The sequence below is a fragment of the Idiotropiscis lumnitzeri genome, chromosome 4, assembly GCF_059441095.1.
Source record: "Idiotropiscis lumnitzeri isolate Australia: NSW breed Sydney's pygmy pipehorse chromosome 4, RoL_Ilum_1.0, whole genome shotgun sequence".
Classification (NCBI taxonomy): domain Eukaryota; kingdom Metazoa; phylum Chordata; class Actinopteri; order Syngnathiformes; family Syngnathidae; genus Idiotropiscis; species Idiotropiscis lumnitzeri.
In genome coordinates this window covers 29,323,947-29,347,540 of record NC_142394.1, presented here as the reverse complement: position 1 = coordinate 29,347,540, position 23,594 = coordinate 29,323,947, and the positions used below count along the sequence as shown (strand labels likewise).

Below are 23,594 nucleotides of genomic sequence, written 5' to 3'. Positions count from 1 at the left end.
AATGTTCACTAGAAAAAACGTTGATGCTTTGCACCAATAGTAAGAGCAGCACATCATTACACGTTTACACATTTTGTGCGAACTAGTCGACTCAAGCTAGTAGTCGACGAGTCACTAATCACTTGTTTTCAACATTCTGTCTTACTATTAGTCATTTTTTTGTTGTTTCTGTTCATGTCTGTCGAAATGTGTCTCTACGTCGCACCGGGGTCACAGTGCTAGAAAGGTTGGGGGTCGCTGACGTCGTCAACTCATCGACTTCTACTCAGCTTTCGTCACATTAGAAAAAAAATCATTAGCGATAGTCGTAATGGTCACTGAAAAGTTTTTTTTTTGTATTAATTTTGCAAAATACACTTCTTCAAATGATTTGATGTGGTTTTAATCTATTTATGTGTTCAATAGATTTTACGGGAACTCCACCAGCTGACATTGATCCGGGATGTTGTAATTCTGCAACAACAATGATGTAATTAGAGGCGCCTGAGTCGTGCTCCAAAACATCCGTGGCATTCCATGCCACGGACAAATTAGAGTAGCCGCACTTCCTCGTGGTGGAAGTTTGTCAAATGTCACACGTTTTCCTTTCTCAAGTTCTCTTCTAAACACACAGGCTGTGACCTGTACTCTTCACATCTCCGAAGTGACACACTTTGGCACTGAGATTCAATTCCCGTGTACACATGAGAAAGTTCTATTTAACATGTTGGACACCCACGCCAAATGGCAAACAAAACACGATAAGATGAAACGTGTCCATATTTCGGTAAAAGAGGAAGGCAATTCAAAACATTCTTGTGGAGCAATTTTAATTTCATTCTTTCTGAGACTTGAGTGAGTTTAACTGACAGGCCGGACTATTACTACCATTACATCCTGATCACAATACTCAGCTTTTTTTTTTTTTTCTACCATTACATCCTGATCACAATACTCAGCTTTTTTTTTTTTTTTCACCCAGTTTGACTTTCAGAATTCAAGTGGTTTCAAGCCAGTGCTGTGAGGAACGCCAATTTAGTTGGAGAAGCTCTCCTCTCCAGACAGGACATAAGTAGGTGCATTATAATGCATAAAAAGACATGGATTATCTTGATTAACACTATTAACTTTATCTTGACTAACGTGTTTTGTGTCCTATTAGAAAACTATACTTTCATGCTATCATTTTTCAGGAAGTCAGGTCCTCATGAACAAAGGCACTGCCAGGGATTTTGGGCCACATGAAAAGAAATCTTACAGGGCCGCCTACTTTAGGCTGGCGGAAAATTTGGATTACGTTTTACATAAAGCTGTGGATTTTATTTACATTTTATATTTTTGACTATTCCCTTATATGTGAAAACAATCTGAGAGTTACGTGGAAGCGTAAGCGCTGAACATGTCATGAAATTTGAGTAGATTCAATTATTTGCTGCAAGACTAAGACCCTATATCCCCAAATTACCGCTTTATTTTAATAATTGAAGATAAGATCTTCAAGATTACTTAACCAAAAATGTGATAATTTATATACTAAATAACCTCTTTCATTAAAATGAAATTCAATTATAATCTGTGGAGAAACAAATCAAATCTCCGCCAACAGCACTAAAAACAAATCGACCAATTGCCCTTCATGATTTATTGTAATTTTAATATGATCATTTATAGAACAAGAATCCACAAGCAAACAATAAAATAAATACAATAATAAATATATAATATGTTGAAATATTTGCAAATTCCCTGCATTGATAATATGATTTTATATGCAAAGTAAACTGTCTTATAAATCATGTCCAATGTTAGGAAAAGACAACAAGCTGTTTCCCTCACATTAACCACTAACCCACTTTGCCTTTGAAAGAACTGGGAGACATATTGTTCTCCCTTGACGTGTCGGATTATTTTATCAGGATTATAATTTTATTAGGGGCCCTTTTGGGCCTATGTCGACGATGGGCCCCTAGAATCCTTCTCCTTGGCCCGCCCTTTTCAGCGCCACGGCTTTCACTCTGGCCTCTCGGTGCACTGCTTCCACCTGCTGGTACTCTGGAGAACTGCCTGTTTATCACTGAATGTTTAAATGTTTAATACTTCGCACGTTCCTGTTCAACTTTCTTCTGGTTTTGTTTTATTTTTGTAACAATGTTTTCATTACTCATTTTGATTCCCTATAATTTATTTTACTTTTTCATAGTTTATAATTGCATTTGGTATACATGTCAATTTATTAGGGATTTTACATTACCCGTTTTCTCTTTAATTTATACAGAATATATTTTCTTATTTTCATGATAGCTCATTAGTGTTAAGAATTATAATAGCTAAAGTATTGCCCGTTTTCTTTAATTTTCCCATCTTTGCATTTGGTATGGATTTTATCGTTTTTCCTAAAAAAATAAAAAATAACTATGTATTTTGTGGCAGTGTTAACTATTTTGGTAGGCGTACTTTGTGTGACTTGCTTTTTTTGTTATGCCATGAGACCATGAGATTGTTCTAATATAAAATAGGTTGGGACACACTTGTTTAAAACAAAATTAAATAAACTGACTCAATGGTATGTATCCACGTGTTCCGTTAAAAAGAGGGCGGGTCAGTATGTTTGTTTTAAAGACCACGCAGTAGATAAACTCAAGACCATTAACCGATAACAATTCGGTTTTTTTTTTCTTTTCTTATGTTGTTCTGTTTTGACGTCATTGATAGGAACAAATCTCCGCCGAAAGTTCGCTGCAAGCACCCGGACGAATAATGCGGTTGCGCCAAAACAGGACGTCGACATAAAGCTAGTCATGCACCTTAGAGGCTAAAGCAAACCAAAGCCCTGGAAAGGACTTTTAAACATGGACCGAAGTGATTCCATTTTGGGGGACGAGGTGGTGATTGACTGGGGTGCAAGCGCTGTTGGTAATGTAAATGGTATGACGAAGATGACAACTCTTTTGACCAACGTCCACATTGGTCTGCCGCCCCCTGTAGCAGAACCTCTGCAAACCAGCCTCGCTGCAGGGGACTACAAGTACTACCATTATGGCTGCGATGGACAAGATGACAGAGGATGGGGCTGTGGATACCGCACCATCCAGACTATGGCTTCCTGGCTGGGATATAATGTGAAACCTCGGGACCCAAACATGCCTCCACCAAACATCCCAGAGATCCAACGAGCTTTGGTGTCCATGATGGACAAGCCGAGCTCATTTTTGGGTTCCAAGGAGTGGATTGGGACATTTGAAGCCTCTCTTGTGCTGTCTCATTTTTATGATGTTCCTTGTAGGTTGGTGCACGCCAGAAGTGGAGGAGCAGAGCTGGAGGAGGTCGCTGTGGAAGAGCTCCATCAGCACTTTGGCAAACACAGATGTCCTGTCATGATGGGCGGGGACAGGGACAACTCGTCAAAGGGGGTCTTGGGTGTGTGCACCGGGGCCGCTGGGAGCTATTTGCTGATCGTGGACCCCCATTACTATGGAGGTCAGCTGGAAAGGGCAGAGGCGCAAACCCGAGGCTGGGCAGTGTGGAAAAGATTGGCGTCTTTCAATCAGTCTTCTTTTTATAATCTGTGTTTGCCTCTGGCTGGCAGAAACAATGATTTGAACTAGAAAATGAACATTTTGTGTGTGTGTGTGGGGGGGGGGGGGGTGCTAATCATTGAAGTAAACCGTGTAAACGTTTTGTTCCGTTCAATTATTTTTTTTCAAACTCAAGGCTGAGAAAAATTCATGTTTTAACATGGTGTGTTGTGAGAAAAAAGGTTTGAATTCCACATATGTCAAAACACTTCAGGTCACTGGTCGAGTCTGGTTAGTGTATGATAAATCAAAAGTTAACAGCAGCAGAACCTCCCTTTTATTCTTTAATACTGGTATTGACAAAAAGTACATTTAATTATAAAAGGGTTCCTGCATATTAAGCCAAGTTAAATTCAAGACTTTCATTCCATTTGCAACTTCCCAGTAATGTCCCATGTTGTCCAAAGTAGAAACATTACACGAATTCACGAATGCCAGGATGGCCGAGTGGCTGCCAGGATGGCCGAGTGGTCTAAGGCGCCGCGTTCAGGACCCAGTCTCCCCAGGAGGCCTGGGTTCGAATCTCGAACTTCCCCATTGTGGGACTAATAAAGGCAATATTATTATTATTATTGAATAACGTGCCTGCTCTCGAAAGTGCAGAGTAAAACCACATGACTGTTAATTCTGTAAATTATCTGATGGTGCTTTGGATGTTCGAGGATTTTGAGTTGAGACCATTTACGTTAATCAAATCCCACTTATCGCATGTTAACATTTTCTAAGAATTTTGAAAGATCGATTTAAGGCAATTTAATGAATTGAAGTTTTACTTTTAGAGGTAATCAGTGGCTTATATATATATATCGGCAGGAACCCTGAATTAATTGTCCTGTTTCCACCAACAAGCCTAGAAACATTTCGTTCCCAATAATGTAAAGCTCCTGTGGCCCTGGTGATTTGGATCTCCACCGCAACTCAATCGTTCTTGGTAAATCATGCAAATGAGACCGATGACGTTTTAGTGGGAGCTGTTGTGTTCCTTTGTAACTCATTACTGACACCCCATGGCTCTTAAACACCATTGCAGTTAGAGAATAATTTACTGAACTTTAATATTGTGTATCTTAATCTAATGATGGGAACATCGCCCCTACCAACATGGCCACCACTTAGGCACGTCGCCCAAAAGCGCGAGTCTGCATATCTGTTATTTACCACGTTAAAAAGTGATATGAATCACTTTACAACATGACGCTGAACTTTTTTTTGTGTGTGGCGGCGATACAGTCTTGCAGAATCAGCACTTCTTCTTTTATTAGTATTTTTTTCTTTCGCTTTTAGACAAGCGTTTGCGTACAGAGCCGAATGTGAGTACTTTGGCCGCCTCTGGTTGGCCCGCCGCTTGCCAGTGTGCAGTCACGTGGTATCACACGGACGGCCATGTTTCCGAAACACAAACAACAAGACTAACAGGCACAACACACACACACACACACGCACACACACTCTGATGCGACCGTTGGTGGAAGGCGAGGAAGAACAAAAATACGACATTGGCCACGAAGCACGGCTTCCCGAGAGTACCGTCGTGTCGAACGAACGCGTTGACGAGTGTTCGCAGAGCGATGCGTGCAGTAAATCGGCTGTAGGCGACGCAGCCTGGCTGGTGCTTTGCGATTGGAAACAAGTGAAGGTAAGCTAAGCTGCGCTTGCTTGCAGAGCTGCTGGCTGGTTCCTCATTGCGAGTTAGCTAGCTCACGTTAGCCGCCGCGCTAACATGGCCTAGCCGCGGCCGACCTTTTTTTTCACTCCTCGCGCTTGCTCTTATGTTTTGGGGGGTTATTTTTTTTATTTTCTGAAGCTCCTTTCTCGCCCCTTTGTGGACTTTGCAAGCGAGCGCCGGCCGTTGGCGATGTTGCCAACGAACAGGCCCAGAGGAGCCCGACACTCCGCCTCCCCCTTCCGCCATCATAGCTGCTGGTGTCATTTGAACCTCCGAGGGCCTCGGCCATCGACGCCGAGCTTTGATGCTGCTCGCTGCACAAATTGGATATTGTGTGACAAACCCCCCACTTGATGTGTGCCATCGATTCTTTCAAGCAGCCCCCTCCCTTCCCCACCAACATGCTAGTTTCACAACACCAAACAATGTAGATTAGGTGAGTCAGCGCGAGGTTTTTGCGCTGTATTTTGCCCCTCGTTCCCGTTGAAGGTGCACCAGGCAGCGAAATGATCTTTTAACGCCGTGTTTTCAAGTCAAGTGTTTTGCGATAAAACCAGCACGATGAAATCAAATTACGATAGAAAGGACCGTAAGCATGGCGGGCTAACCAAAAGATTTGAAACGGCTTGCAGCTGTGCAGCGATAGTTAACGGAGTGCTCGCAAAGTCACTGCAACAATTAATGTAAGCCATTATGTAATTAGTCAGCATTAATTTTGATAATCGTTTAGAGAACTTAAAATTAAAATAACATCGGTTTTTACTTGGGAACAGCTTGTCTATTTTCTGACTTGACTAAACCAGTACCAATTTCCACAATGTCAAATCAAGATAATGTAGTTTTTTTTTTCAATAAAGCGATGAAAATGATGCGTATAAAACTAATCTAATTTTTTTGATTTATCAAAAAAGTAATCAACAAAGTTAGACTTGGTTTGTTAGCGGACATGTTTCAAAATAAAATAAAAAGCAACATTTTTCCTGTACTTTTATATAACACGCCCCACCTATTCACTGTTGTCCTCCATTTTCAGGGTGATTGAAATGAGTAAGTAAAGATTTTAAACATACCAGACGTGTAAATTCTCTGAAGTCAAGTTAAATTTGGATGGCCTTTTCCCATACTTTATGATTACAGATGTTCCCAATCCTTTTGAAAGAATGTTTTCCAAAATTTTGTTCTTTCACTGTGGACTCGCTTCGTAATTTTAGTAAGGCATTTTTTTTTTTAATTCTAAATTTTAAAATCTTACTTTGTAACTGCTTTTAAATGTGCTTTTAATTGCATTATGTGAAGCCTATTGAGATTTATTTTATTATAATTTTTTATCAAATAAGCTAAAAGTAAGTGATTCGATTTTTGTTTGTTTTTATCAACCCCTGGGTACTGGCAAACTAAACGTCGTTTCTTAAGCCGCCTATCACACACCCCTTGATATGTTTTTTCCGAAATCACTTTTGTTGTTCAGTCCCCATATGGATCTGTTTGTTTTTTCGAATGATCATCCTTTCTAAAGTGATAAAAGTAGCTTGAGAACCTTCCCAAAACAATGTTTAATAAATTAAAAAAAAAAAGTGATTTTGGATATATGTGTGCGCTCACTGTAAAACAGGACTATTTCTTAATTACGAATAGATTATCCCAAGAGTTTTGTTGGCTTGAAACCTTTCCTTTCACCAAAGCCACACGCTGGCTCATTTCAAGAAGTGACGTGTAAAACGTGTCAAGGATTGGACAGAATGGAGCCGTCTCAATATTTTTTTGGTGCCTGGCGGATTTCTCCCAACATTTCAAGAGAATTCTTAGGTTTCGGATTTTGCTGCTTGACTGTAGACAAAGTTTGCCGTCTCATTTATTCCCCAGCGGCGCGTGATGTGATGAATTAAGTCCTGCTTTCCACTTTGTCATTTTAAAAATTGTACATCATACATATAATTTTTTTTTAATTTTACTATTATTATCAGACTGTCTGGCGGTGATACATTGAGGCGTGTTCATCAGTTGTGTTTTCTGTCTTTTCCTAGTGGCGCAGAGGAAAGGAGGACAGGAAGTCAAGGCGTTACCTGGACGGTCGTCTCCGCCAGTCCACATTTTAGTCGGAGCGAGCGAGAAAGGCGCCAAGTAAAGGGAACGGAAAGGCGGGCGAGCACAGAGAAGAGGAGTGCGGCTCGCGTCTGCTCTCGGCAGCTGTTCCAGCAGCCTGTTTTTTTTGTTTTGTTTATTTTTTGTCGGCTGTGACTTTTTTTTTTTTTTTAAATGTTTCCTTTTTTGATGAAGTGGTTCAGGTTCTGAGTTTAAATGTGAGATCTAACTGCTGTAAAAACGAAACAAAAAAGATAGAGCGAGCGCAAGGGAGAGTGAGAAATACGAGCAATTCCTCTATTTTTGTTTCATTGATGATTTCCAAAGTTCCTTTTTTTTTTCCTTTTTCAAAGTTTTACAACCTTAATGGTTTGTGAGTAGCAGGAGCTTCCATTCTCCAATCTGTCGTCAAAGCCCTCCCTTAGCACGTACGGACTGATAACCTGGTACCCCTCAAGCACCTACAACTGGCAGCTATTCTTGTGGATGTGTATTTTTGAGGTGGGGGGGCGCCCTGTGACCACAGCTTAAGCACCACTCGGCCTTCTAGTCACCCAAGCCTAACTCAACCCAGCCAGCTCCAGCCTGCTCCCATATCTCTGGACGGGGTACGCGTGTACACGTGGCTTGAATATGTCGACGATAACAATGTATTGAGGCTGAAGAATGCATTTGCTTCCCAGATACTCACTTCTGTGTGGACGTGAGGAATATGACTGCTGAGACTCTCAACTTCGGCCCAGAATGGTGAGACGCTGCACAGTTGGACACCGCCTGCACACTAGAACCACAACACATCAAAATAATGTTTCTGAATATTAAAGGAGGCTTAACGTACTGCATGACAAATGTGCTTCAGAGTAGGGCTGCAAGATATTTGGAAAAACACACAATATGCGATATGGGTGTTGAATATTTCGGTGTCAATATTTAACATGCGCTTGATTTTTATTTTGGTAGATTTTTCTTCCGTTTAGCCACATTGGCTAAGAGTTTTTATGACCCCCTGGAAGGGAAGCGTTGAGACTTTGTAGCTATTACTAAAGACTTATTTTTAGATCAATATTTCCACTTTTACCGCTAATGGAGTATCGGCAAATATCAGTTATCAGCCTCCTTGACTACTAAAAGTCGGTGTTTTTCTTAACACTGAAAAAGCCAAATTGGTCTATTGCTAACGATTATATAGTAATAATAATCATTGATCTAGCGATTATTTTGTCGATTAATCCATGAATTTGCTTAAAAATTGTTTTCTATGCCTTGAATCAAATGAAGGGAATTTCAAATATGCAATGCAGAAAATGCACAAGATAAATCGCGATTTAGTAAAAGCTTTGATCAGCAACATTAGTCAGAAAATCGGGAAAAATTGTTGCTTCTTTTCCAAAGTCAAACCAGACCTTTGCAAATGTTTTGTAAAAAAATAAAATAAAATAAAAAAAAAAACAGGAAAATAATCAATTTGCTCTCACGTAGGACTACGGAAAATTGAGAATATTTACTCTTGCGAGGCTGAAATATTGCAGATTTGGACGATTGTAATTTGAATTGAAATGATTTATTTTAATTGTGGATCAGTAATCGATGACTTGCTGGACCTCTTTTATATGTGTGTGATCTCTATCTCGCACGTCTTTGTGATTCGGCAATTTGTGTAAAGAACAAACAATTGCGATACTTTTCTAAACCCCGCAATCCAAGTTGAATGACGGGTTGTTCTCAAGTCGGCACCGACGGCATCGTCACTTCCATTTCCGCTGCCGTCCTCCTTCCCAGTTGATGTTTGTGCAACGTTTTTAATGGGAGGGAGGTGTAGCCTGCCGTTTGGTCACACTCCATTTGTAGCTGCCGCAAACGTTCCTGGTTCACGGCCAGACGGGGAGAATATTTCTCTTTCTCACGTCTCGGCACATCTGCAACTGCTGGTTTGCCTCTCGCTGGTCCTTGTTCCCCCTTCACCTAAAAAAAAAAATGGGCTGATTTAGGGCTGGGCGATATGACCTCAAATCCATATCGTGAGAAATTGAGCAATTTTACCTCGATAAAGATAAATGCACGATAAATTCCCCCGTGGACTAAAATCAAAATAAATGCAGGAATTTCTTATTGACCAACTGGTACACATTACTTTCAATGAAAAATAAAAGTACAAAAATCATTTGTATAAACATTCCAAATAGCTTGCTTTGCATGACTTGAACAATGTCACAAAGAAAAAGGGTACCTCTTGCAAAATCTTTTTCTGCAAATAGATTGCACCAAGATGCTGTCATGATGTAAATAATGCCAAGCAAAAAAATGCTAAATAAAATGAAAGAAAATGTCAATGCAAGCCAAATAAACATCGGGGAAATTGTGCCGTCTCGAGCACTCTGGTGCGCAGTCGCCACTTGTCATCTATGTAATGCACAGTCAGGCTCAATCAGGGATCCATGTTGCGACCCGACCACAAGTCGGATGTGGATGCAAAATGCTTGACATGTCTAAGCTCCCGGCCCGATGTAGTCCATATCGGGAAATACGGCTTCCATGAAGCGTTTAAATCCTGTGCGCGCCACTGGATCGAGAGGAGCTTTATCTTTAGCCATGTGCTAGGCTATCGCGTCCACCTCTGAGATGTTCTCTCGTTTGGTGTCGCCTCCGTTCATGGGCTGTTGTCACTTGTCGAACCTTGCTTCTCACTTTGAACTTTCGGCACAGCATGGTTGTGTTGTGGGTGGTGAAATAGCTTCTGGATTTCAATCGCCAGCTACGACAGCGACGTCTGTTTTCTTTCTCGATCAGGCGGATGGAGTCACGTGAATAGAGGCGCTGTAGCGGTCTTAAAGGGGCATGAACATTGCCGCAGACAGAAAAGGCGTTTCTTTTTTTTAAACACCGAATTTACCGACATGGGCAAAATGATTTCGGTCATAGTAATAAATTTCGGTAACGGTAAATTTTCGGTTTATCGCCCAGCCCTAGGCTGATTTGAATAAGGCGGTAATACAAAGTAGCTTTTAATCACTTGGCTTGCGCTCTGTGTCGGTCTCAGTCCGTAGCGCTTCTGCTAACACCGTCCTCCCACCTCGTCTCAGAGGTCCATATGGTTTCGATGTGAGTCAATAACGCGCCTCGGAGAGGCCAGTGAATGGAGCCATTGTTCGGCTCACTGCCTTGGAAGCTCGTCCTCCTTGTAACAGCCTTTTTTTTTTTTTTTTCTGGAAAACTAATATATTTGGAAGCAAAGTGCATTCACTGAGTGCGGAGGCGACTGTTGATTTGTTTCAGCATGTGAAGTCAGCGATGTTTTCTGTTAGGTGCCCCTTTTGATCATTCCGGTGAAAATTTTGCGGTTACGTAATAGCGCTTTTCCTGACGGCTGTATAAGACGTCTGATTATTTCTTGTAATACAGAGAGATTTCTTTTGGGGGGTGGGTTAACCAAATACACGGGAAAAGGGAATTTTGGAAAAATAAATTGCAATCTTGAGGAAAGATCTCAAAATCACGGGCTACGTTAACGTGAACGAATTTTGTTTAATCCGATCAGGGTTTGGATTAAATTTCTAATCGGATGCACTGTTCATTCATAAACACTAAAAATATTGATCTGACAAGGACTTGTATGTTCATGTATCACGCTTTTGATTGGAGCAAATTATTTTGACATGCGCAGATTGACCAACTGTATCGAGAATAGAAGCTGTCGTGACTTCCGTGTCAACAAAACATGGCTCCGTCCATTTCCACGCTAAACGTTAGCGTCATTTTTGCGTATTTTTCCCGTTTGCACTGTTACGTCGAGTTATCGCTTCCTAATGACGCGTATCCTTCAGGCCGCACTTTTCAATGCAGTCTTGCGCCCGCTGTCTTTCGTTCGTTCTGCTTCTACAAGCTCTTCGGAATAACAGAAAAGCATAAATCGATTTCGCACGCAGGCGCGGTAAAGACGGTTTCTTGCCAAAGTTTTTTTCACGCGCGTCGATCAGATTATCAATCGACATAAACAACCCCTTTTGTTCAGAATAAAATCTTGATTGGAATGGGCTTGATCAGGTCCGAATATTCCGATTGGGGGTGTGTACATTTTTATTCCGGAAGCGGCCTTTAATCTGAATACATGTGTCCATGTCGACGTAGCCACGGAACTCTCAGAAGTCTTTCTCTCGTCTCAATCATATGACAAATTGATGCTGACGTTTCGCTGCGGCCGTCCCAACCCAGGCTCCGTGCACTGTCCAGTGGGGGGAGTGTGACGTCCCCCCCTCCCTCCCCCGCCATGCCAAAGTACAAGCTGGCCGACTACCGCTACGGCCGAGAGGAGATGTTAGCACTTTATATCAAAGACAACAAGGTAGGTCGCGCCGTCGTCACTTCCCAGGTCAAGACTGGTCTCTTTGCCGCCACTTTGTTGACGGTACGCTCCGTGACGCCGCCGCCGTGGTTGTTTATTTTAGGTCCCAGAGGACATGCAGGATAAGGAATTTGCTGCTATTCTGCAAGATGAGCCCATGCAGCCGCTGGCACTGGTGCCTCTCACTGAGGAGGAGCAGGTCAGCCTCGTAACACAAAGCGCGGTGACAGCGCCAAGGTGAGCCGCTCCGTTGGCTGACATTCCTCACATTCTTCCCCCGCTCTCCCCCTCGCAGAGGAACTTCTCCATGTCTGTGAATAGTGTGGCTGTTCTGCGGCTCATGGGAAAAGGGGCGGGCGGCGCTACCCCGGCCGGAGCGGTCCGAGGACGCAGCGCCACAAGAGGCAGCAGAGGTACGATTGCTCCTTAGGGGAAAGACCAGAATGCAAAACGCTCTGAGAGAAATCGAGCCGTGTTTGGCGGCAACTGCGGTCGGCCGTATGACGGCGATTTAGGGAAATGGTCAAGTGTTCATTTCCTCCTTTTTCTCCACCATCTTGGTGGAGCTTGCTTCCTGTTGACCTCGCTGGGTCCAGCCACACATGCTTGAGTGTGTGTTTGTGTGCGAACAGGCCGGGGCCGCGGGGAAGGTGGATTCTACCAAAGAAGTATTGAAGATGCCGAGGTTGGTTTCGGTCGAAGTTCCAGAGAGATACACCGTAGCCAGAGCTGGGACGACCGGTAAGGAAGTCGGCACTTCGACCACAATTTTCCGTGAATAGCACGCAGCCCCAGGATGAATCACCCTTTAAAAAAAGTTTTTTTTTTTTCTGTACTTGTACGTTAGGGCTGAACGATTTTAGGAAAATGTTGTATTGCGATTAATCTGACTTGTATTGCGATCTCAATGTGATTTTCAATTTTCTTCGACATGTACAGCGACGTTTACAAGCACGACAGAATAGACCATTAAAAACAATCAAAGTTCTTACTGTAATAATGCAAGGACACTCAAGCGGTTTTGTGCGGGGGCCATTTCTTAAGTTTTTAAAAACTACTTGCAGTCAAGTATAGTTTTTGAATTCTGTGTAATTGCGTATAAAAAAAATATTTCATTCTAATGTGCTTCATTGAAGATAAAGGTCGTATTATATGTCAATAAACCCATTGTCCTGAGCAAAGCTAAATTAAAATAAATAATTTTGAGACCTATTATGGTGCAGATCTCAAAAGTCAGTACTCTGTCGTTCAAATATGATTGATGAGATTTAACATGCGTTTAAGATCTCGAGCATTTTGTCATGCTGCGCGGTTCTTGCCACACTTCTTTTAAAAGTTGACTGTACACCTAAGCACTTATTTTGGGTCTTTCCCGATGTCACTTTAGCAATTAGCACGCGACGCGTCTCCTCGTTCGCCTCCTCAGTTAAAACGCTACTTGTTAGCGGGGTCGTTTGTTTGGTTTTGCCAATTATTTGATTGAGAATTTATTCTGAGGGTATGAAAAATGCTTGTTTATTCTGCAATAAAAGTGAGGCAAGCTTTTTGTTTACCGCTATATTATTGCCAAATGTTCTAAAATGTAACATGATCTGCATATTGAAAGCCCTGTGCAATCACGACTGCCGTCTTTCACCATATTGCATCCAGAATGAAAGTGCTGTATGGACATGCTTGAAAAGACACTTCTGTGAAGTACAAAATATGAAATAGCTTAAGTGAGCCAGAGCCAATTCAGAAAATTTGATATTCTGTGTCGTGAAAATCCCCCAAAGGTGTTTCTACAATTTTGGCTCTGTAGTTGCAAAGCCACACATGTTGCCAACTGGCGCCGTGCGAAACGATGCGAGCGTCTTTTATCCGAGGTTTTTCAGCCTTCTTAATTAGCATTTGAACATGACTTCAAGATGATGTTTCGATGTTGGTGGCAACCGTTTAGATGATAATGTTTGCGTGGACTTGGGTCAGACTGTTGAGAAGTTCCAGTCAATTAAAAAAAAAAAGTGATTAAAAAATAGTCCCCCCCCCCCCAAAAAAAAAACCATTTGTGTACTATTCACAGGATTTGCAAAACTTTTCCCTTCCCTTTGTTACCACATCCGAATGAGATTGAGTTAGAGAAATGTTTGCCGTTTCACCCGTGAGCAGCCCTATCATTTGTTTGCTTCCCCGCCCTCATGTTTGACTGCAATTTCAGAGGCGAGCGTCGATTTGAGAAGCCGCTCCGACGGGAGGTGGGCCGCCCTGGCTTCGAGGAGTCTGCAGGTCCCGGGGGCTCCGGGAGGAAGGAGTACACAAGGGCTGACAGCGATAACTGGCGCACTCTCCGGGAGGAGCAGGAGGGGGAGGAGGGCGAGCCGGCAAGCAGTTGGAGAGTTGCTGGACCCCGCAGGGACGGTATGATCAACAAAAACACTTTTTCTATTTTTAGTTGTACTCCCTCTGGTTGTTTTAGTTTTTTGTTTTTTTCTTTTTGTTCGAAGAAGTCCTTGTGTAGAGCTTCATGAGGACCGAGTTGCGGCTCACCGGTGGGTTCTTTGTTTTGTCAGATGGCGGTCCCCGCTCAGCAGGCTGGCGGGATCACGGCTGTCCAGGTGACAGCCGCCGTCGCAAGTTCGATTTTGACTTCGGGGGTCCCGAGAACCTCGGCGCTGGTCGGCGGCGCGCCGGCACCGAGGGGCCGGAGGACGACAGGGACGGCCTGCCTGAGTGGTGTATGGATGAGGAGGACGGCGGAATGGGAACCTTTGACTCCTCCGGCGCCTTCATGCCTATGAAGGTGAGTGTTCGCGTCGAGTTTGGTTCTGTCTTGATGTCGATGGGCGTACCTTTTTTAAGTTCCTCTGGGGTGGTCTTTTCTCAGAAGGGTGGCAAGGAGACAATCCTGGAGGAGGAGTTGGAGTTCAAGGGCATTGAGGAGGAGGAAGAAGAGGAGAGTCTTCCTGATGCGGAGAGAAACAACGGTGATGGAGACAAAGACAAAGGTTAGTGGATTCCTTCCAGCTCGTTGCTTGTCGTTTATTGAGCTCGGCTGCGACTGGGGTGTGGCGCCGCGTTTATGGCTTGCGAAAGCCTGCTCACTGCATTTGAGCTGTAATGCCAACCCCTCTGACACTTTCCCATTCCACCCCACCTCCACATAATGTGCGTCTGTTTGCTGAGGTGTTTTTTCCAAAGCCATATTGTGCTACTCTTGCAAGAGCTCAGTCTGGAGTTTTTCCCTCCACCTCCTCCCTCTAATGTTTTTTTTTTTTTCTCAATCTATGAAAACGAATCACTCTAAAAGTTAACCCGGCATGCCCTCGTCCTGTATTTCCCTGTCGGTCATTGTTTTTCTCTACTTCTTGGACATGCTGTGTTGCTTCCATTTCCTTGCACTCTGTAGTACGACGACAATAACGCGATTCTGATTCGCCGTTGATCACTTTCCTTTCCTTCCGTCAGAGAGTAAGGAATCCCCATCAGCTGCAGTTGATGGGGAGGCAAAGCCAGCGGCGCCTTCCACCTCCCCTCCCGCCCATTGTGCCCCTCCATCTCTGGAGCCCCAGCCCAGCATCAGTGGCCCAACAGCGGACACGGCTCAGCTGAGCAACAGCCACCCTTTAAAGGACAGTAGCCCACCAAGCGAAGGTAGCAAGTTTCTTCAAGGTCCTCTCAGTTTACATAAGCGCTGTTCTCGGAGCAGCGAGTGGCTCATGTGGACATTTTGCTTTGATATGCAACGCCGTATGTTTATCCACAGCTCTTGAGTATTTTGTTTACTGAAACAGCTGCTGGCACCTGCTCATGTTGCACTGCAACCTAAAATTGAAAAACAACCCCAAATAAATCAGCTCTTATTTGTGTGTCAGGTATGGCTCTGGTTGTCGGATCCAAGAGCCAGGTGAGCTCAAACACTGCCTCCTCCTTCGTGCTGCCTCCACCGCCTCCGTCTTCTGCTGCTCCCCTCCTGCCTCCGTCCGGGGTAGGAGACACTGAAGATGATGAGGGCATGAAACACTTGCAACAGGTATGCAACCTTTCTCATTCTCTACAGTCAATCCAGGAGCAGAGTTTGCAAAAGGATCCACAAATTATGTTAGCTTGTTTTTATGGATTTGCTTAAAAAGGAGGATTTAAAAATGGCCAAAGACACATTCGGTTGTGATAAGAAAACACACGCAAGCAAATGAATGAGAGCAAAACTGGCAAAGAGATGATGAATTGAAATGCCTTAAAAAATGCACACGAGGTTTTGAATCATACAGAAACGCAAAGGCTCTTGAATTTTTCCTGCATGACTTTCTTCTGGCACAGTTCCACGCGGCACTAATTTATGCATTTTGTTTGTCCGTGTTTAGGAGGCGGAGAAGATGGTGGCATCGCTGCAGGACACATCTTTAGAAGAGGAGTGTTTCACGCAAGCTCTGCAGCAGCAGCAGCAGCAGGAGAGCAGGAACACCGCAGCCGCTCTGCCTCTGTCGCACGAGGCCGCCATGAAGTGGTTCTACAAGGACCCCCAGGGAGAGATTCAGGGTATCGCCATCAATGCTATTTTTTTTTTTTGGGTGCCGAATGAGCAAATCGTAATCCAAAGAATCTTGGCTTGGCTCAGGTCCGTTCACCACCGTGGAGATGTGCGAGTGGTTCCAAGCTGGCTACTTCACCATGACCCTCTTGGTCAAGCGGGGCTGCGACGAGGGCTTCCAACCCCTGGGCGACGTCATCAAGATGTGGGGCCGCGTGCCCTTCGCCCCGGGGCCCTCCCCGCCGCCCCTGCTGGTGAGACAGCCACCACCAACGCAGCGCCCGCAGCCCACCCGGGGGCCCGCCGGGACTGTGAGTCAGAGCTCAGCCAACATAGACGATGGGAAGGGGTGGATGCAGAAGGGAGGGAAGATGGATAGACAGGCCACGGTAATAGATTTTCCTCTTCTAAGGATTAACTGACGTCTGTGCATGCAGTAAAAGACGCTTTGATCAGTGTTTGTAATTGGAGACGCTTGGTTTGTTGCTTGCCAAGGCATGCCGCTTACGAACTGTCCTGTGCCCCCGCCCCCACTCCCCCTCAGGGAAACCTGGACCAAGAGCGTCTGAAAAAACAGCAGGAGCTGGCAGCGGCTCTCTATCAGCAGCTCCAACAGCAGCAGTTATTCCAGCTCATTAACAGGTGAGTGGCGACAGCCGTCTGCCGGCACGAAACTGCGGAGGGCTGCAATTCCACTCGCTCTTTGCTGCCGTCGCTCGCAGGTGCAGTGAGCAGGGTATGATGCCTTCGATGAACAGGTCGATGTCAGTGCCAGATACAGGGTCCATGTGGGACATGCATACCTCAGCTTCACAGCCGTCAGGTGCGTTCTGTTCTACGAGTCAAATGCGTAAGCGGAAATGGCGCTCTGCTCGAAATGCCCTTTTTACGTTGACGCAGGTGGTGAAGCCAGTCTTTGGGACATAACAATGAATCGTTCAACTCAGGGTCCAACTCTGGAACAGCTTCAAAAGGTTTGCTGTCAAAATGATTTGTTTGCCGCTTGATTGATTTTTATTCTTGCTGCTTTTCTCTGGTGACTTGATGCTGTGTTTGTAACCGATCCCCCCCCCCCCCCCCCCCCCCCCCCCCCCCCTCCGGCAGGAGAGGCGAGAGGCTGAACTCAGGGCGAAGCGGGAGGAGGAGGAGCAGCAACGTAAGAGGAGGGAGGAGAAGAGGAGGCAACAGGAGGAGCAGAAGAGAAGGGAGGATGAGGAGCTCTTCCGACGCAAGCAGGTGACGAGTCGTGTTGTCCTGTTCCTCCCTCATCCGCTTTTCCTGGTTGACCCGCCGCGTCTTCCTTCTGCAGGAGCTGATTTTGAAGTTATTGCAGCAGGCCCCCCAGCAGCCGGGGCCAGTGGCAGGCAACGCCGGCTGGAGTGGGGCCGCTTCCTCCGGGCTCTCCAAAACGGGGAAGCCGCTCACTCTGCTGGAGATGCAGCAGGAGACGGAGAGACTTCTGAAGCAGCAGCAGCAGCATCAGCAGCAGAGAGCCCAGCAGCAGAGGGAGCGGGTAGGCTTTCGTTTCTTAAATTCACTTGCTTTTCGATGAGGTCTTTGTTACTTTTTTATTACTTTTTATTGTTTGAGCAATGCTTCGTTTTTCTCTCTGATTTGCAGCACTCGGGCATGTCGATGGGCAGTTCCTCCATGGGAGGTCAGTGGGGGGACGGCGTTGGCATCTGGGGTGGGCCCGGAGGCATGGACGGCAAAAGCGGCAGCATGGGCATGTGGGAAGAGGCCGTGAAACACCAGGTCGGCCTGCGCGGTAACGGCAACAATAACTTGGTCTTAAAGAACAGTCGCAGCAGCCCTTCACTCAGGTCCGTTTGTTTCCCACGTGGTGCTTTCATTTTGCGTTGCATTCCTCTTGTATCGCGTCGGCTCAATCCCGCGCGTGTGTGTGTGTGGACCCCGCCAGTGAGCAGTACATGATGCGTCGCAACCGCACAGACGAGGAGGAGAATCTGCTGAAGCTGTTGCAGGGAAAGAAGCCTCAGGATGGCTTCACCACCTGGTGTGAGCAGATGCTGCACGCCCTCAACACCTCTCCCAGCAACTCCTCTTCTCTGGATGGTAAGATTGTTCCCGTTGCCATTTGGATCCAAGAAGGGGGCAGTTTGATTGCAACACCTTGGTCGTGTGGTCACAGTTGCTACGATTGTGGCCTACCTGAAGGAGGTGGAGTCTCCCTATGCAGTGTTGGACTTCATCCGGTCCTACCTGGGGGACACAGTGGAAGCCAAAGAGTTCGCCAAACAGTTTCTGGAGCGACGTGCCAAACAGAAAGCCAACCAGCAGAGACAGCAGCAGCAGGTAAAGTCGAGCCAAGACTTTGCTGTCTTGGTCACGCGCGTGAAATACTTTTGTTCTTAATGGTCCCAGCCGTCGAAGGAAGTGGCGAGCCTCAACGTGAATTTCCCGAATGCTGAAAACTCTCGTTGCATTAGTTAACTTGCGAACCCTCTCTCCTTTTTAACAGGACACGATGCGCGGTATGAGCGCGAGCGCCCTGCAGTCGATGTTCCAGGCCAATCACATGGGCAAGGCTGGTCTCTATGACAACCAAGGAGGGAAGATGAAAAAAAAACAGCCCATGATGCTGCACTCTGATCCCAGCATCTTAGGTATGTCATCTCACAAACATCCCCCTTGTGTATTTAGAGCAGGGCTTTTTGACGGCCGCGCCTTCTCAACTTCATTTATGGAACACTTTAAACCAACCACAGCCACATACGAAGCGCGGTATATAAAGTAAAAATCAGGCATAAACACGCAGACAGTTAAATCAATGAATTCATAACAAAAAGGGTAAACGCAATAAAACTTTAATTTCTAGTCTCATGCCGAGTTGAGGCTGAGGAATTAATCATGCCCTCAAAAAAATTGTATACTGTATGAGCGCGTCCTGCTACTCGTTTGACGCAACTCCTGCTTCCCTGCGCCTTCTTCCCGCCCGCAGGCTACTCATTCCACAGTACGGCCGAGTGTCTGAGCCTGAATGAGATGGAGATGGTGGAGGATTACTGATGTGACGCAGCGCAGCAGCAATAGCTACCTGAGGCCTTCTTGTCTTTTAATCAGACAAACCTGATAACGAATGTGCACTGCTAGGGGAACCCGCGGGGATGGGGGAAGGGAGCAGGCCTAAGAGGAGGTACGGGGGTGCGTTGGGATTGGGATGATGAGCGGCCCGCCCCTCTTGTGGTTGTGACAAAAAAAAAAGGGGCTTCCTGCTCCACCAGTTGAGCAGGGGCAACGGGGTGGAGGGAGGGGCGGGTGGGATTAGGCATGCGTTTCAAAGAAACATGGGTATCCTCTGGCACTCAACATTTTAAGCACCTTATACTGAACTAATGCACTTTATTGAGATGGGATTTGAATATTTCTTTTTTGTCTGTGTGTGTGTGTTTTTTTTTTTTTTTGAGTGTGCGTGCTCAAAATCAGTGTGCATGCGGTATGTGAGCATCACAACTGGAAGTGTTAACACGGGTGGGTGGGGGGGGGCGGGGTGTTGAGCGTTTCAAAGTCGGGGACCTTTAAGTTGAGAGCAAATCCTTTTTCTCGAAAGACAAACACTGTTGATATTTCTGTTTTGCATTTTTTTACGTTTATATAAAAAAAGTAAAGCTATTGAAAAGTGGATTATAAAAACTTGAAGATTTGCACTTGCCTAAAAAAAAAAATAGAAAATCCTTAAAAAAATGGGGGTTAGTGGTAGAAGTGGATATTTTTTGTGAATGTGCGTGAATGACTGATGTGTGATTGGTTCTTGTCCGTAATATACCAGTGTGCACAATGTAGATTTTTTTTTTTTAAGTTGCTTCCCAATGTCTGAGACGAAAGTGGCCATTCTTGAATTGTTTTGTTCTTATGTTTGTTTTTGTACTTGGATGCGTGTGCGTGTTGAGTAAGAGAGAGGGCAATTGCACAACACATCCTTTTTCTCTTAGCAGCTCTTTCTCTCCCCTCTTCGGTGATTAACTCTGTTGTGTTTGAATGACTTGGGAATTACAGGAGATGAAGATCGCGGGCTTGTGCGCGGGCTTGTGCGCGTGCGTGCATGATTGTTCATTTACTGTTGAAAGAAATGAGTCGAGACTACAGGTACTCATTTTCAATAATGTGCTTTTTTTTGTGTATGAATGCACATTTGTGCCTAAGAACTTGGATCGGGTGCGTGGCCATTGAGACATTAGCTCTTTTTCAGAGTGAGTGTGACGTGTGTCAGTGCTCAGCACAGTGTATGTCACGTGTGTGTTTTTATATATATATAAAAATATATAGAAATATATCGTTGGTGTTACTAGTTCGGTCTGGGGGTGATCCATCTGAAGGTTCGTGGGGTGCGATCACGTTGCCTTTTGTTCGCTCGAACTTGTGAATGAAAGGTTGAGAGAGAGAGAGAAAAAAATTGCAGCATCTTCGCGGTGCATGTAGGGTTAGCATTGTTACTTGTTCCTTGTTGCAATTTGATAATGACGAGTTTTCCTTTTTTTATGAGAAATATATACAAATATATACATTATATACAAAGTTTAAAAAGTATTTGGACTAAGATAATGAGCACTTGGGGCTGCTATTTTTGTTGTATGTGTTTCTTTGTTTTGTTTTCTTAAGTTGTGATATTTTTTTTTTGTTTCATTCTCGCCATGTGAAGTGTATTTCTTTCTTAAGAAAATATTGAATGTATTCCAAAAAATGACAAGAAACCCGTGCTGATATTTTTTTTTTCCTCAGAAGATTTCAAAAATGGAAACAAAATACAAGAAAGCTTCAAAGAGGAGATTTGTATTTTTTTTTAAGTACACGGTGGAGGAGAGAAAAGAACTGTGGATAGATACAGTTGAACACACTGCCTCTACAATCCTGGTCGTACAAATGGTGACTAAGAATTAAAGGAGGATTATTTCTATTCCATACTGGAGCTTTGGTTGTTTACAAACCATGTGGATATCAGTGGGTGCATCCCCCCCACCCCCATGTCTTTTTTTATTTCCCATGTCAAATGGGCAGGGTTTGCAAGTGCGCTTCTGCCATTGTGGACATTGAATGGTGTCCTCGGAGGAGAGATGGACAGTAGCTCTGCCGAACGGGAGCTTTTTGGGACTGCAGTGCAGAATGGGGATATCCAAGGATTGGCCTCCATTGTTTTTTTTGTTTTGTTTTTTGTGCGGGGAATGGAGTGCAGGGCGAAGCCAGTCGGAGAGGGAACTGAGAGGCAATACGAGTCCCGGGCTCAGTCCTCACCAGCACTCACCCTGCCCTGTTTCAACTCACCTATGCACTTTTGTTCAATTCAAGCTGTGAGGTACCATTTTTGGGGACGGGAGCACAACGAGAGGACGGTGGCGTCACGGAAAAGACATTTCCGAAAATGAACTGAAAGACTGGAGCCTCCTGTACATAACCATATTTTTCTATCACCCCTCAGAGTAGACCACAAGACGGCTTACGAACAGATGAAGGAAAAACTTGTGACGCGCCATTTATGTCAGAGTGAATGATTTATTTTTTTTGTTAGTTTTTTTGAAGAGACTTTTTTTTTTTTTAAGACTCCCCCCCCCCCCCCCCCCCCCTGGAGTTTGACAGCTTCAGCAGGACTCTTAGCAAATGGACGTTGCCATGGCTACAGAATTTCACTAAAACAACCACACGAGGTCTGACCCTTCGGCACTGGTATGACATACAAACCCGGATCACCTTGTTGACATGTTGCTTTTTGCTCAATGTACTCATGTCGCATTCTCGTCTCCTCGCAGGAGTTTGCCGCGACCGTCTTGGCAACTAGATTAAAACGGAGCCAGCGAACTCGAACCTTCTGCAGCATCCTGGATGAACCGGGCGGACGCGAGGACAGCGGATACCGTCTGTGAGCCATGACCATCATCACCCACCTCGGACGGGCTGCTCCGAAGTGGGTCCTAACCTACCAGCAGGACCTGTTTGGATGGCAAGGACAAAAAAAAAAAAAAGCCTGTTTGGCTTGGAGTGGATAATGAGCCACCACGAAGCTCTGCAGCCGTGGATTAGGTTGGACTGAAGACTTGTACAAAAAAAAAAGGAAAAAAAAACTAAACAGGAAAAAAAAAAGACAAGACTTTTGACACAGATTAACACTTAGCTCCATGTCACATAGATTATCCAGTCACAAACACACACACACACACAAGTTAAATTTGGGCTCTGTAAATACTGTACATTTGTACGTTGGTGTTTTTGAATTTTCCCTCAAGAATTTTGCTTTAATTCTCCAGTTCAACATGCCTTAAAACTGTACAGTCGAGTCTGAATGGCTTCACTGACTTTTGAGTCGGACACAACTGCACAACAACCTGCGCTTTTGTATCGGCCTTTCTGGTTATCTCAAGATCAGAGCAGCAAGCTTTTCTTGACCATGTATATATTTTCTGGGCTGGTGGTTGGCTTTTTCTTTTATTTTTTGGGAGGGTTTGCTGGGTTTTTTTTTGGGTTTTTTCCTTTTCCCTTTTCAGTGAAGAATAGTGTTGTTTAGATGTGTGGCTGGTGCAGACTGAATTAAAGTCCTGAAGTCTGTTGTTTTTGGAGCTGAGCTGAAAGGACTGAAGTTAAATCCGATTTGTGGCCGCGTGACCAAATATCGTTCAGCAACATGTAAACCTCGAAGCCAAATTATACCAGATCATCTTTCAATTTAGAAAAAAGGCTTTTATTGAATTTGAGTAGGAATCCTCTATTTGATGCATGACTATCATCCGATTTAATAAATTGATGTTGCCATTTCCAGTGATGACAGATTTACTTTGAATTAACAGCAATGCATGTGAGATTTGACTAGTACTGGAACAGATTTGCGCCGGTTTTGACTGAGCTAAAAGGTACAAATTCTAGACTTTAACAATGTCAGTCTGTCAGGTAAAATAAGTTAATTTTTTTATGAAAAAGCACAGCACAGCGTTTCTAGTTGGTCTTTAGTAAATTTTTAGATTTTATGACAAGATAAACAGCACCATTGCATTGTAATAGGTGTATGCATATCTGGTTGTTTGGCATTTCTCAAACAAAACTTGACACTTAACCAGTTAGAACCCAATCAGCTCAGCTCCCTTTGTAATATAGTCTTGGAAAGTTGAAGCCGAAGTCAAGTTTAAAATATATATCTCATATTTTCTATGCTCACTCACTCTGAACATAAGAGGATTAATTTTTCGTTTGTGAAAGAAGATTAATTCACCCACACACAAAATACCGTGGTTAGACGGGGGGGGGGGGGGGCATATAGAACATATTGCAAAGAATATTTGCGACTTGACTTCCGCTTTAAAAAGCGTATACACTTGTCAGAAAAGGAGCATCTGAAAGATATGTAAATAATTTGGACTGTTTTGTTTGAAGAGCAAAATAAATACTAGCAGTTAGCAACGGACCAGTGCAATTCACTTGCTTGAAAAATCACGCACACCAACG

The 23,594-nt window shown here is 44.4% G+C and overlaps 2 protein-coding genes across 4 annotated transcripts; both read left to right on the top strand.

Annotated features, from left to right (window-relative positions):
• Positions 1-966: 966 nt before the first annotated feature.
• ufsp1 (UFM1-specific peptidase 1) lies at positions 967-3,613 on the top strand. The gene is made up of 2 exons (XM_088294694.1): positions 967-1,051; positions 2,965-3,613. Exon 2 carries the CDS (start codon positions 3,075-3,077, stop codon positions 3,582-3,584), a length of 510 nt encoding a protein of 169 aa, XP_088150820.1. The 5' UTR covers positions 967-1,051; positions 2,965-3,074; the 3' UTR covers positions 3,585-3,613.
• A 1,201-nt stretch (positions 3,614-4,814) lies between these two features.
• Positions 4,815-23,553, top strand: gigyf1a (GRB10 interacting GYF protein 1a). Of its 3 annotated transcripts, none has more exons than XM_088293660.1 (25): positions 4,815-5,190; positions 7,245-7,910; positions 7,986-8,049; positions 11,512-11,641; positions 11,745-11,840; positions 11,937-12,054; positions 12,274-12,382; positions 13,839-14,038; positions 14,191-14,420; positions 14,505-14,625; positions 15,086-15,271; positions 15,493-15,650; positions 15,982-16,156; positions 16,236-16,402; positions 16,693-16,790; positions 16,871-16,971; positions 17,049-17,122; positions 17,253-17,384; positions 17,458-17,661; positions 17,769-17,971; positions 18,070-18,224; positions 18,301-18,464; positions 18,631-18,775; positions 19,111-21,827; positions 21,911-23,553. In XM_088293660.1, exons 3-24 carry the CDS (start codon positions 8,015-8,017, stop codon positions 19,176-19,178), a joined length of 3,069 nt encoding a protein of 1,022 aa, XP_088149786.1. In that variant the 5' UTR covers positions 4,815-5,190; positions 7,245-7,910; positions 7,986-8,014; the 3' UTR covers positions 19,179-21,827; positions 21,911-23,553. The 3 variants fall into 3 exon arrangements, with proteins under 3 accessions (XP_088149786.1, XP_088149785.1, XP_088149784.1); XM_088293659.1 differs by having other exon boundaries at positions 16,236-16,459; XM_088293658.1 differs by having other exon boundaries at positions 16,236-16,537.
• Positions 23,554-23,594: the final 41 nt, after the last annotated feature.

Excerpts from the sequence above, each read along its gene's own strand:
- ufsp1 (XM_088294694.1), top strand. The coding sequence starts at position 3,075 with ATGGCTTCCTGGCTGGGATATAATGTGAAACCTCGGGACCCAAACATG.
- gigyf1a (XM_088293658.1), top strand. The coding sequence starts at position 8,015 with ATGACTGCTGAGACTCTCAACTTCGGCCCAGAATG. Across the intron at positions 14,421-14,504 it reads GCGCCTTCATGCCTATGAAG|AAGGGTGGCAAGGAGACAAT; the intron begins GTGAGTGTTCGC and ends GTCTTTTCTCAG. Across the intron at positions 17,662-17,768 it reads CCCAGCAGCAGAGGGAGCGG|CACTCGGGCATGTCGATGGG; the intron begins GTAGGCTTTCGT and ends TCTGATTTGCAG.